We start from the raw sequence: 12,978 nt of genomic DNA on the forward strand, positions 1-12,978 counted from the left end.
TTAAAGCAAGGTAACCGCGTGTACCATTTTAGCTTTTCTCCCTTTCAATTTGCATACCATTTTTTCCGCCTGTATATCCGACTTTCTTAAGAGAATATAAATGAGTTCCCAATCCACCCACTTGGCATTGCCTAGGACACTCAGCCGATCCCCCGGAACGGCTGAGTCTAGAACAGGGGGTGCCTCTTCTGGACTGTCGGAACCAATATGCTCATCTCCGAATTCCTCCCTCTTTGTGTCTGTGCAGGACACAATGGCCAGAACGAAATAAACGGCCAGGCGGTCTAAAAGCCGGCGCACCATGAGAGTGCCAGCCGATGAGGTTTTCCCGGAAGGGGAACAGAGGAATTGGGAGGAGAGCGGATCTGACGAAGAGGCTCCCTCTACCTCCGGGAGCTCTGGAGTAAGAGAGGTAGACGATGAGGGAGCCGCCTCCTCTAATGAAGCCGGCGATGCTGAGACCGGCCAGGGATCAAGAGCGGAATCTTTCGGCTCTGACCAGGGTGATTTTGCGGCTGACTATCAGCAGCCGCCCAAGGTTGCTGACAATCCCAACCCCAAGAAGACCAGGATGTTGTCGAGTAACATTGCACTTCTGAATAGCGGGTTCAGGGCCTTCAAAGAGAAACATCCATTTGGAAGGGGTTGGGAAGTTATTGTCCCTCCAGCTGATGCTGTGATGACCTGGGGGGACGACATTGACCATGCAGATGATTACTTCATCTGCTATGAGGCGGTTATCGAAGCCAGCCTCCGGTTCCCCCCTCCACCCTGGGATTAGGAAAATCCTCAAGGGGTATGATCTGGGGGTTTGGCAACTCACCCCTAACTCGTGGGTGAATATATTAAGTTACATCGCCGCCTGCGAGTTTCAGAACTTGAACCCCAGCTTTTCAGCCTTCGCTCATATGCACTACCTGAGCAAGGCCCCAGGCGGTCATGGGGCATGGTATACGCTGACTACCTTGCCCCAATATCTAATGACTTTGGACAAAGTGTCCAAGTGGTCCGGGTGGAAGGACAAATTTTACTTGATTTCTTCCCCCACCTTGAGACACAACCGGACACTGCGCCGGTACAACACCGAGCCGACTCTTCTAGGCCGGAAATGCCCTCTCCCGGCGCTATCTACTAAGGCCCGGGAGCAAATAATAGAGCCGGGATTTTTTGAGACAACAACTGAGCCCATGGGGGATGGGACTCACATCATAGTTCCCAAGAACTGGATCCCCCATCCGGACTTCTTCAAGGACGAGTGCTTCTTGTCCGCCTGCGGGATGAGTACAATGTTTCCTAGGGGTAGAATACTTCTCATCCGGAATGATTGTTATTTCATTTTTATTGCAAACTTGCCTTAATTTCTTCTAACTTGAAATTCTTGTTTTTGCAGATGAAGCCTTGAGGATGGTTGACCAGGGTAAAACTCCTGCTAAGTCTGCGGCGCTGCTGCGCAAGGACGCGACACTTGCCAAAAAGGCAGCCGTCGAGGCTAAGGATACGAAGAAAGGCGGGGTAAGACTGCCTTACTTTATATGTTATATATATATATATATATATATATATATATATATATATATATATATATATATATATATACCGGTTGGGTATGCTTACATTTTTCTTCTTTCTCAAGAGTCCGTCAAGAGGATTCCACGATCATTCTCCAAGTTGCTCAAAAGGCAGGGAAATGATCTGGAGAAGGCTCCGGCTGCCAAAGCCGCCAGGAAGGATCCCCCCCAGAAACAAACATCTGCCCAATCCGGTCGTCCAACGACTGGGGGCAAATCCCCTGTTGTTCTGAAAAACTCAGCCAAAGCTCAGAACAGCAGAAAGCGCTGGATGTCTCAACGGCATCGAAGGGTGGCGAGACACCTAAGGTTGCAGGCGGTGCGGCAACCACTGGGGAGGAGAACAAGCTAGAGACCCATCCGGAAGCTCAAGGTAAGGAACGAACTGAAATACCTTGGCCACTTGATTTTATGAGATTCAAGGCCAAGGTTGATTCTTCAAAAGGGTCAGTCAGCAGCCGGCAACGAATGAATGCCGACTACGCTGCTTTTATCTCACAAAGCATTACTTTTGATGCAGATATGACTTCTGACCCGCCGGATCTTGCAAGCTTCGCAAAGCAGATGGTGAGGACCCTTACCCGGTCTGAGAAGGCTTCCATACCTGATCTGCAGGTCGTGGACTTTGACCGGATAATGGGTTCTCTGGCTGAGGTAAATGATTCCTCTATCTTGATGTCTTTAATCTTTAATTTGACTAAGTAACTCATAAACCGGCTGTCATTGTCTCAGGCTATGGTGAGAGTGAACAGTCTCCGGGGCCCCTTCAGGCGGAAGCAAGAAGAGGTAAATGACGCCAAACGGAGGGCCCTAGAAAACCTCAACTTTGCTGAACATTCTGATTATATGTGTAATTTAAAGATTAAAGCAGTAGAGTTGAAACAGGAGGAGCTGATCCGGAGTTTGACGGCTGCAAACGATGAAGCTAACAGCCAGGCTGATGACCTTGACAAGAAGCTGAAAGATGCCAAATCAAATCTCAAGGCATTGGAAGATGCTGACAAGGAGAATGCCCAACTCCGGGTTGACAATGACCGCCTGAAGCTCGAGCTCATGAATCTGCGCAACAAGCAGTCGGATGAGCTAGCCCAGGAGCAGACCCGGCTGACTGAGGAGAATGAACGGGACAACTTGGCCCGGCTGAAGATCACCTGGGGCCTCCTTTACCCAGAAATAGACTTTGAGGTCTATAAGCTGAGGTATGATTACGCCACTGCGGTGTATGATGCCCAGCAACTGGGTGATGCTCCACCGCCTCGCTTTAAAGACTAGGCTGCTGAGCAAGGATATGAAGTCTCTGATGATGAGGAGCAGGCAGATGATCATTATGAGGGCCAGGCCAGCCAAACTCAGCCGGAGAAGACTCCACCTCAGCCTTAGGCGGGCCTCCCCACTTTCTGCGGCAGTATGCCAACAATGTTATTTACCGGCTTGCATGCCGTGCTTTGTTGTATCTTTTTACCAACCATGGGGTTGGATTAACATTTTCTCTTTCTTTCTTCACCGGATGTGTCCGGTTAACACTTATTCTGGCCTTTGTGCCATTTCAAATATAAATGAAGTATTCCGACTCAGTCGGTTTTTATATATGTCTGTGTTTTGAGGTTTTTCAATTTGAATTTTGCATCTGTTTGCAATTCTTTAGTATTTTTCCTAACTTAAAAAAGCATGCGACAATTTGCAATCCGGGTGCTCTTGTCCCTGGGCGGCTGTGTGGTTGGTTTAATGTCAAGCTGATTGATTGGCTTGAAAACACTTGATACTTGGAGAAGTATGGAGTGTTTTTAGGCTAATCAATCACAATGGTGATTGCCCCAAACCAAGTGCACAGCCGACCATAAAAGCGGGTGCTTTGAGCTTCTTACCCAGGCGGTTATATTCCGTCTGGGGTTAACGCGTAGCCATTACACAATCTTTTGCCTCAATAGGGGAAGTGAGTGCAACTTTGGAATAAATAACCCAAGTAAGAATTTCTACCAATGACCGACTGATGCCTTAGTGTAGGCGTCGTTCGAAGTGCGCCTACGTTAAAAAGCATGTTGTGTATATGCTTGGCACTCATAGGAAGTGGGAATTGACATAATACGATTAGGGACAAGGAAAGTAGGGAGCCGCCAACAAGTTTTTTTAGGAACTTGTAAACCGTTCACGGATCATAAAAAAAGGCAACCACGATAAGGGACAACGATAGGCAACAACGATTGACCCGTGAAGGTTACACCCCATTCATAATCCATGAGATTACTAACTCCATATGGTTCGGAACCACGAAAGGAGGATCGGGGATGATGGTACGAAGTGAGTCATGGAGTCACATTCGCCCGTATTGGCCTCTACTCGATTCTTATAGTGAAAAGTATTCCTGCGATCTCAAAGGCATACAAACAAAATATTCAATTCGCTCCAAACTATTATTAAGCTCAATTGGTTGAATATTAATGCAACATATAATTCTAAAATATTGTGATCACTTGGTTAAACAACAAGATTAAAAAGGAACCTAAACCGGTTGTCCAAATTATCTTATTAGGCGTGATTTTCAATTACATATTCCCTTTAACATGCAATATTGTGATCAATAAATAATAGAATCAATATAAACATAAAAAGAACCAATTTAATCATAATTCTAACAACAGAAAAAAAATCGTTAGAAAAATAATAATAAAAAGAGCATAACTCTTACTTTGAATCTGTTTGCTTGCAACTACAAAATAATAAAACGAGTTAGTAACTTCAAGGAAATAATAAAACAACAATTAAATTAAATTAAATAAAAACAAGGTTAATTTTGGGGCCAAACCCTCAAACGATTCTACCTTTCACGCCTTGGTTTAAGGACAGAACCTCGAGTAAAATATGGACTCCTTTGAGTGCTTGAAGAGGGAATTTTGAAGTGAAAAGGGTAGGCTAGTGTTTAGGTTAAGAGCATAGAAGAGAAAAAATAAGAATAATAGAATTCTCGTTGCCCCGTTCATCAGAAATGAGGGGGTATTTATAGGGAAATGTGCTGAGGGAGCACACGGAACCCTAAAATGATAAAAAACCCTAAAAAAATATCCCGTGACACGGTCAGACTGTACCGTGACACGGTTAGACTGTACCGTCAGACGGTACAAGTTCCCGTGACACGGTCAGTCTTTGGAGTGTCGCGGGAAATTTTCAGAAAACGGAACGGAAAACGCGTTAAGGGTTTACGCGGAAAGGACACAGAACTCCCCGTGTCACGGCAGAACCTCCCGTGTCACGGGAAGTCTTACCGTCAAACGGGAAGTGTTCCCGTGACACGGTCAAGCTTGACCGTGACACGGTCAATTCCAGTTCATTTTTCCGTCTAAATTCATTTTTAACTCTAATTTCATTCGGCTTTTTGAGTGCCGATTGATGATTACGGGCTTTTTTCTGACTTTTAATATTCGGGCTAAAATAATAAATAAAATTAAATAAAATATTTGGGCAAAAAATAATAATAAAATAAAAAAGGTTTGGGCTTAAATTAAAACTATGCTTTTACCAAACACCAAGACTGATCCATGGACCTTTCAAAAATATGAATTTAATAAAATACGATTTTTTAAGCACTCTCGGGATTAAATACTAAACCCGACCAACAGTGGCGGTGAAAGGGTATTTATCATCGGACTTGGTTTTGGGGAGACATTTTTAGGTGTCTACAGAAGCCCCCACTTTGACTGAGTTTGTAGAAACGTCAGTTTCGAAAACGATAGTCAAAGTTGTCGATAGGGACGGAGAATGATTTAAGACGTTCTGCGATCCTAAATCACTCTGTATACGCCGATACCTGCAGAAAAATGTTAGTTCTACAGATAAAAGAGTAAAGGGATAGAATGCGTATCTGACACCAGTGTGTCGGTGACAAACGAATTTGGTATTTTCCTATACTTGAAGGAATCTACCGAGTGACATTGGTTGAAACGCTTTCCATGCTTGAGGAAAGCCGACTGAGGAGTTTGGTACCTTTCTAAGCCTGAAGAAAGCTACCGGATAATACTTTCCATGCCTGAGGAAAGTCGACAAACGAATTTGGTGTCATTCTATGCTTGAAGAATTCCACCGATAATGCCTTCCATACTGGAGGAAAGCCGACAAAGGAATTTCATGGTTTTCTATACTTGAAGAAAAATCCACGGATGATGCTTTCCATGCCTGAGGAAAGCCGACTTGGCGGTTTTCTATACTTGAAGAAAAATCCACGGATGATGCTTTCCATGCCTGAGGAAAGCCGACTTGGCGGTTTTCTATACTTGAAGAAAAATCCACCGATAACGCTTTCCAAGCTTGAGGAAAGCCGACTTGGCGGTTTTCTATACTTGAAGAAAAATCCACCGATAACGCTTTCCAAGCCTGAGGAAAACCGACGGTTGCTGAAAATTGATAAATGTATGGTGGTTTGATTATCCCCGAACATGGGCTATAAGTGATTCACAATTTGAAACCGATTATCCGACCATATTAAATGTTTAAAATGCCGCAAAATAGGCTTTGACGCTTGCCAGGGGTAAAATGGTAATTTTAGTCCCCCTTAAACATCAGTTGGGATTTTCCGCGTAACTGTAGCGAAAAAAATAATCTCCCAATAAACCCGGAAAGTCAGCCAAACTGGTCAAAAAGCAAGGAATATTCCCTGACCAGACTCGGATTTGCCGCGCCACGTCAGAAGGTTCCCGTGACACGGTCAGGGATTCCCGTCTGACGGGACTAGTATCCCGTGTCACGGGACACATGTTTTCCTTTTTTTTTTTTCTTTTTTTTTTTCATTTGCGCTGTTTGAATCAGTCAACAACGACTCTTTTCTTTTTGTCCTTTTCTGCCTTTAAATTCGCATACTTGCTTTCACACTTCACCATTTCACACCTCCTCTTCATTTCTCCATTTTTGCTCCTTGCTTACCAAAATTGCCGAGCCACGTTTAAGCTGAACCGCCGGCCGTCAAAGCTTACCGTGACACGGTAAATGGAAACCGTGACACGGTTGTTCTGATTTTTGTTTTCTTTTTTTTTTTTATTTTCTTTTGTCGCGTTTTGCTGCTGCCTCGCTGCTGTTGTTTGCTTCTGTTGTTGCTGTGTCCGCCGGAACTGCCGCCTAAATCATCGGAGCTCCGTCGGCTTTGAAGCTCGCCGTGACACGGAACTGCTTTGCCGTGTCACGGTTGTTGTTGACCGTGTCGCGGCAGTCGTGCTGGTGGCCGAAATTTTTTTTTTTTTTTTTTTTTGAATTTTGGAGTTCGATCTCACCAATTTGCTGTAATTCTTCGATCTTCTCCTCATTTTCGACTTTTTACACACATCCATGTAAGTTCCCTTTGATTTTTGCTTTGAATTTGCTTCACATTAACAATTTCATGACAAACCCTAAAAAAAAAATCAATTTGGGGGTTTTTGATTTTGAAGCTTTATGTTGAAATTCTTGCCATGATTTTATTTGTATATGTGTACATGTGTGTTTGTGAGAAATTCGAGATAAAAATTGCATGATTAGATGGAGATAATGTTCATGCTTTGAAATGGTGAAAAAATAGTGATGAATCTTGTGAAATGATGTGTTGATGTATATGTACTATATTGTCATGGAGAACATAGTATCATGCGGCTAGGAGCACTGTAGTATTAGTTTATCATGGAGAAACTAAATACTATAATTTTTGCCAATTTTTAGCCTTGAGGTAAAAATTTAGCGTATAATTCAATAAACAATTAAATAACTCAGGAAATGATGCCGAGTATTTAGATTATTATTTTGCAATTTAAAATGTTTAGGAAATGATGCTAAACATTTAGATTTTGATAAAATTTAGCATATAATTCAATAAACAACTAAATAGCTTAGGAAATGATGCTAAGTATTTAGATTTTATTATAAATATGCAATTTGAACTAAATAGCTTAGGAAATGATGCTAAGTATTTAGATTTTATTATAAATATGCAATTTGAATTAAATGTTTAGGAAATGATGCTAAACATTTAGATTTTGACAATAGCATGCCTAGACGACGAAATTGCGACATTTCTACTCGCGGTCGGCGTCGGGCTTTTCGGGAGGACACTCCCACTGTCCCTGAGGGCGTGGACGACGACATCTTGGAGTCCGAGCCTCGGACTTCTACGAGTAGGGGTAGGTGGGTTCCACCTCCCTGGACTCCAGACCAGTTGGTTTTCTGCCGTGAAAACCACGTTTCTCATCGTGCACTCTCCGGCATAGTCGATGGCACACTTCGCCAACATGGTTCTGGGGCCGGTGATTTGATCCCTCGACTTCACCAGGTCATTACGGAGGATCCTGCTACGAGCGCCCTATGGGAGTCGTCTGGCTTGGTCGATTTCTATGCGGCGATTGTAGGGTTTCGCAGCCCCCGGGGTTGCGGCGCGACGGTTGTTCGTGCGTTGTTGGAGTATTTTTGGGATACTACCAACACGTTTCACTTCGCCTGGGGGGAGATGACGGTGACCCCTTTAGACTTCAGGATGATCAGCGGGCTGCGCTTTACCGACCGGGCAGTAGGCCAGATGTCTGATCTATCCTGGACATCGGCTGAGGTAGCTGATTTGTTAGGTCCGATCGTTCAGCACATCAGGACTCGTCCGGTGTCACGAGGTGGTCCTAGGAGTGGACGATCGGAGTCGGCTTCAGTTCTTGCTCGCGGCTTCGATATGGAGGACACGACGGCCGAGCAGCGGGTGCGGATCTTCATCTTGATCCTGATCTCTATGACCCTCTCTCCTGACAGGAGTTCACGCGTGCTCCTCTGTTACCTCCCTTCTTTGGCCAGGATTCCCGAGATAGGATCCTACAGCTGGGCCAGTCTTGGATACGCGGATCTTCTTCTATCTCTACGTCATGGCTGCCGTCAGCTGAATGACGAGTCCCCTGTCACTGTTTACGGCCTGTGGAGAGTCGTAGAGGTGATGATCTTTTCCTTTTCTTGTTCCATTTCGGCTTTTCGATTGGTATGCTGAATGTTATTTTTGTTGCAGTTATGGTTCTATGAGTACTTCCCAGGCTTGGCTCCTCGCCGGCGTCGGGGAGTGGTCCATGACTTCCCCGTCGGGGCCAGCTGGCGTGACCGAGGAGAGTCACGGGTGGAGTCTGTTCCGGCGCTTCGTGGGGTACTACGCCGAGGCACCTCTTCCGTTGGCGTAAGGATTAGCTTTGTTGCGTTTTTTCCTTCTGATGTTGTTTCTGTCGTTTCACGCCTAACATTTTATGGTTTTCAGGTTCCCATTGATGTTCAGTATCGTCCTTGGGCCGGGATGACTGATCTGCCCGAGGCCCTACGTCTTTCAGTGTACCGTACCATTTTGGTTGGTACTGGGCGCTTCGTCTGGTATTTGGGGGAGCGAGTCGTCCGTCAGCATAGCGGCGATCGCTTTGTGGTGCCTTCTTCCCCGCCAGAGTCGATGCTGGACTCCCGCTTGATCAGAGGGTTGATCAACAGGGGAGAGCGCTACACTTTTCCGTGGCAGGAGCTTGTTCACATGGAGAGTGACTACGCGCGGGATTTGCTTCCCTCTCTGGCTCCTCCACCCCGTCTTCCCGAGGTATGATTTCGAGAATCTTCTTTACTAGTCTCTGTTTTAAATAGTCGAATAACTTGATTATTCGATCATATTTTCAGACGACCATTCACCCTGTGGGGAGGATTCAGATTCCTCCTCAGTCTGTCCGCTACCCTGGGCCGATCGGTATCACGGAGGACCATATTGCTGACGCGCCGGAGGGTTATAGACAGGCGCAGGAGTCAGTGCCTGAGGCTTTTGAGCCGGTGAGTTTTCTTCGACGTATTATCCACTCTTTTAATGCTGCCTATTACTGATTTTTCTTTGTTTTGTCCTCAGCCTAACCGCCCGGAGGTGATGGGAATTATGAAGCTGGTGGACGCGCTGAAGTATTGCATCATCAAGCTTCGGCGTGGTGCGAGTTGTCGGAGCTCTAGCGACGTCCTTGAGGTATCACTTATTACTTTTTCATTTCCACCATTTGTTTTGTTTTGCATCATTGACGCCTTTTGATTTTGTGTTTTTTCAGGAGCGACGGAGGTCCCGCTCGCGCTCGAGGCCCAGAGGCTCGGACGAGGAGGAGCTTGGTCGTAGTAGACGATCTCCTGAGGCTCACCGACGTTCTCAGCGAGAGCCGCGGACTACTCAGCCGTTCCAGGAGGCTCAGAGGCAGCAGGGGCAGTCTTCTCAGCGTCCGTCATTTTCACAGCCTCCAGTTCCTGAGTTTGGGTCTCCTTTGGATCCTGGTTCATTCTCGGCCCCATTATCCGGGGTTCCTCCACCACTGTCGGGCCTATTCTCAGTTCCGCTATATGGGACGATGCCTTCGCCGACGATTCCAGTATCTTTGGGCCAGTCTACTCCGCTTTCCGGCTGGACGGGTCCTGCTTTGAGCTTGACTACTACTGGGCCTGCGGGGACTAGTAGGGACGCTACTCCCCGTACTCGGATGGTCGAGGGACTCTTTGGTTCGCCGTTTCCATACACACAGGGAGGTCCACATGCACAGGGACAAGATGAGACTGATTCTGATTCTAGAGATTTTTGACCGAGGGTTTATGTGCATACTGTGATAACACTTGATACATTTATGTATTATGACTCCTTGTACATTATTTACAGTTTATATATCTACTATTGTGTGTGTTAGTGTGTTTGAGACTCTTTGTGTGTGATTGTGTACTTAGTAATGACACGATAAAAGAAGACATAAGTGGAGTAATGGAGGGTACCGACCTTCCCCAAAAGAAAAGAAATAAAATTACCTTCCTCAAAAGAAAAGAAAAGAAAAGAAATAAAGATAAAATGATGAATAAATGACTAAAAAAAAAAAAAATCATCTTCCCCAAAAAGAAAAATAAAAAATAAAAAAATAAAAAATAAAAAATAAAAAGCATCGTAAAATAAAGATAAAAAAAAATAAAAAAATAAAATAAAAAGTATCGTAAAATAAAGATAAAAATAAAATAGAAAAAAAAAAAGGTGAGAATTGTATTAGGAATAGAACTCTCAAAAAAAGACTGAAAAAACAAGCGTTAAAAAAAATCCGGATAGATACGGAAAAGATGAAACAAAAGCAGGCGCGTAAGGTGCCGTGACACGGCACTGTTCACCGTGTCACGGCAAAACCTGCCGTGTCACGGCAAAGATTCCCGTGACACGGTGGAATTTCCCGTGTCACGGGAAGCTTAGTATTCAGCAATTTTTTTCCACGCGTGCGAAAAGATAAATTCTGGGCAGTTTCGAGCGCTTTTGCTATAAAATAAGACCAGATTATTCATGATATGCATAATTACGAAACACAAAATAATTTAGAATTTCATATTTCAATAATCATGTCTCAGAATTTTGATAATACATTGCGCGACTGGTCTTATTCTCTGACCAATGCTGAAAAAAGAGAGTTAGAATTGTTTCATGTCAGGGGTTTGCTAGCCCTGCGACATGTAGCTATTGAACATGATTTTCTTAGGGCAGCATTAGATTATTGGAGTCCAGAAACGCACTGTTTCAAATTTGATTATGATGAAATCTGTCCTCTGCCGGAGGAATTTGGCGCAATTTTTGGATTTCCTGCTAGGAATCTTATAGCCATGCCTACCTTACGTGAATACTATTACCAAGACTTTGAACGCCATCTGAATCTAACAGATCCAGATTTAAATAGAATTGTTTGTGGTAATGAAGTAGACATAGAAAAACTTGCTAACTTATATTTTAATCGCCCTGTCTCTGAGTCTTATCATGTGTATCGTAGAAGGGCATATATTTTTTGCATGTTTAGCAAGCTACTTTTTGCAAACGGTAAGGTAGGACATGCTTGTCTAGCGTCTGTGCTTGAGCATGTGGAATCCGGAAGATCTCCTATGCCGACGTGCCTTGGAGAAACATTTCGTGGTTTAGATGAGGCAAAATCTGACCGGAAAGCCATCAGGAAGGGCTCTATGGTACTATTACAGGTAAAAATACGCTCTGAATAGCCCCCGTGACACAAAACAGTCACCGTGTCACGGTCAGGTTCTGCCGTGACACGGTCAAAACTGCCGTGTCACGGGAATCTGCATTTTTTTTTTCTTTTTTTTTTTTTTTGACGATTAATGGTCTTTTTGTTTTCTTGTTTTGCAGATTTGGTTGATGGAGCGTTTGGAATTATTTGAAGCCCCCGATGACATTGAAAAATATGGCCCTAACGACTTAGTCCGTAGGAAGAAGAATTATTCTGCGAACATGTCGTATGAAGATTGGAAAAATTTCTTTGCAAAGAGAGAATTTTCCATTCGTTGGGTGGTGCCTTGGTGGAGGCTTACTAGGATGGTTGGCACGAATGAAACACCATATTGCCGTGTTCCTAGTATCTCCAAATTGACCTTTTACTGTCCCTCTCGACTGATGCGGCAGTATGGACTTGAACAAGTAATTCCACGCTATAACGATAGTCCTCGTGAAGTATCGTTGCATGAAAGTAACGTTCACAAGTACGAGACTTATTGGATTGGAAGACCTTTGTGGACCGTTTCTGCAAGTGACCAAGCTCCTCCTCCCTTATCTAGTGCATACAAGGCATGGTTGAACCCTAGAAGCAAGAGGGAACGATTCGGATCACGCAAGTCTGATGTGAAGAGTCGTCTTGGAGATAAGAAAGCTCCTCTTAAAGATCGCCTAGGTCCGAGAACACAAGGAATTGAGTTTAAGACTCCTAAGATGCCAAGGAAGAAGACCTATGTGAAAGGAAAGGGTAAAGAAAAGATGGTGTATAGGGAGAAACAACCAAAAAGGTTCAAGAAAGGTGAAAGGGGCGAAAGCTCGACTAGAGGTGTGACGGTTCGGGCTACAAAAGACACACTAATGGTGAGGGCCGACCTAATTGAGCAAGAGAAGGATGTTCCTAAAGAGAAGAGAGATTAGATCAATAGTGCTTTGCATTTTATTATTTAATTTTTATTTAAAATAAGGCGTATGATGCCAATATTGTAGTCGCATTTATTTTAATAATAATAGCGCATTTATTTCTTAAATAAAAATTACAATGACTTTTATATATTATCCGAGTCAAGGAGTCGGACGCAATGGAAGAACAAAGCTAGAACCGGAAATTCGCAACGAATGCGCCAATAAATAAAACGGGAAACTAAAAAAAGACTGTCGTGTCACGGTCAAAAGGTCCCGTGACACGGTTGAAGTTCTCGCGTCACGGCAAAACCCCTTTTTTTTTTTTTTTTTTTCAGATTTTGCCGTGACACGGGATTTTTTCCCGTCAGCCGGGAATTTTTTTTTTTTTTTTTTTTTTTTTTTTGCGTGACGCAATGTTGAACCGGACACATATTAAATCAATGGAGGGAGCATTTTTTTTTTAGTGTGGCCGGGCCCCCTTGAGGGGTTGCCTACGTATCCTAA

The 12,978-nt window shown here is 44.1% G+C and overlaps 2 protein-coding genes across 2 annotated transcripts; both read left to right on the forward strand.

Moving 5' to 3' along the window:
- Window positions 1-8,208: 8,208 nt before the first annotated feature.
- LOC145629416 (uncharacterized) lies at window positions 8,209-9,401 on the forward strand. The gene is made up of 4 exons (XM_081682017.1): window positions 8,209-8,490; window positions 8,563-8,724; window positions 8,803-9,126; window positions 9,204-9,401. Exons 1-4 carry the CDS (start codon window positions 8,239-8,241, stop codon window positions 9,399-9,401), a joined length of 936 nt encoding a protein of 311 aa, XP_081538143.1. The 5' UTR covers window positions 8,209-8,238.
- A 27-nt stretch (window positions 9,402-9,428) lies between these two features.
- Window positions 9,429-10,143, forward strand: LOC145571558 (uncharacterized). Its single transcript, XM_081630622.1, has 2 exons — window positions 9,429-9,534; window positions 9,614-10,143. Exons 1-2 carry the CDS (start codon window positions 9,442-9,444, stop codon window positions 10,130-10,132), a joined length of 612 nt encoding a protein of 203 aa, XP_081486748.1. The 5' UTR covers window positions 9,429-9,441; the 3' UTR covers window positions 10,133-10,143.
- The last annotated feature ends 2,835 nt before the right edge of the window (window positions 10,144-12,978 follow it).

This window comes from Chenopodium album, chromosome 1 (genome assembly GCF_948465745.1).
Source record: "Chenopodium album chromosome 1, dcCheAlbu1.1, whole genome shotgun sequence".
Lineage (NCBI taxonomy): Eukaryota > Viridiplantae > Streptophyta > Magnoliopsida > Caryophyllales > Amaranthaceae > Chenopodium > Chenopodium album.

What these genes read in the sequence shown, in the direction of transcription:
- LOC145629416 (XM_081682017.1), top strand. Translation starts at nt 8,239, where the DNA reads ATGGAGGACACGACGGCCGAGCAGCGGGTGCGGATCTTCATCTTGATC. An exon ending in GCCTGTGGAGAGTCGTAGAG is followed by an intron (nt 8,491 to 8,562) that starts GTGATGATCTTT and finishes TTTTTGTTGCAG; the next exon opens with TTATGGTTCTATGAGTACTT. An exon ending in GAGGCACCTCTTCCGTTGGC is followed by an intron (nt 8,725 to 8,802) that starts GTAAGGATTAGC and finishes TATGGTTTTCAG; the next exon opens with GTTCCCATTGATGTTCAGTA.
- LOC145571558 (XM_081630622.1), top strand. Translation starts at nt 9,442, where the DNA reads ATGGGAATTATGAAGCTGGTGGACGCGCTGAAGTATTGCATCATCAAG. An exon ending in GCTCTAGCGACGTCCTTGAG is followed by an intron (nt 9,535 to 9,613) that starts GTATCACTTATT and finishes GTGTTTTTTCAG; the next exon opens with GAGCGACGGAGGTCCCGCTC.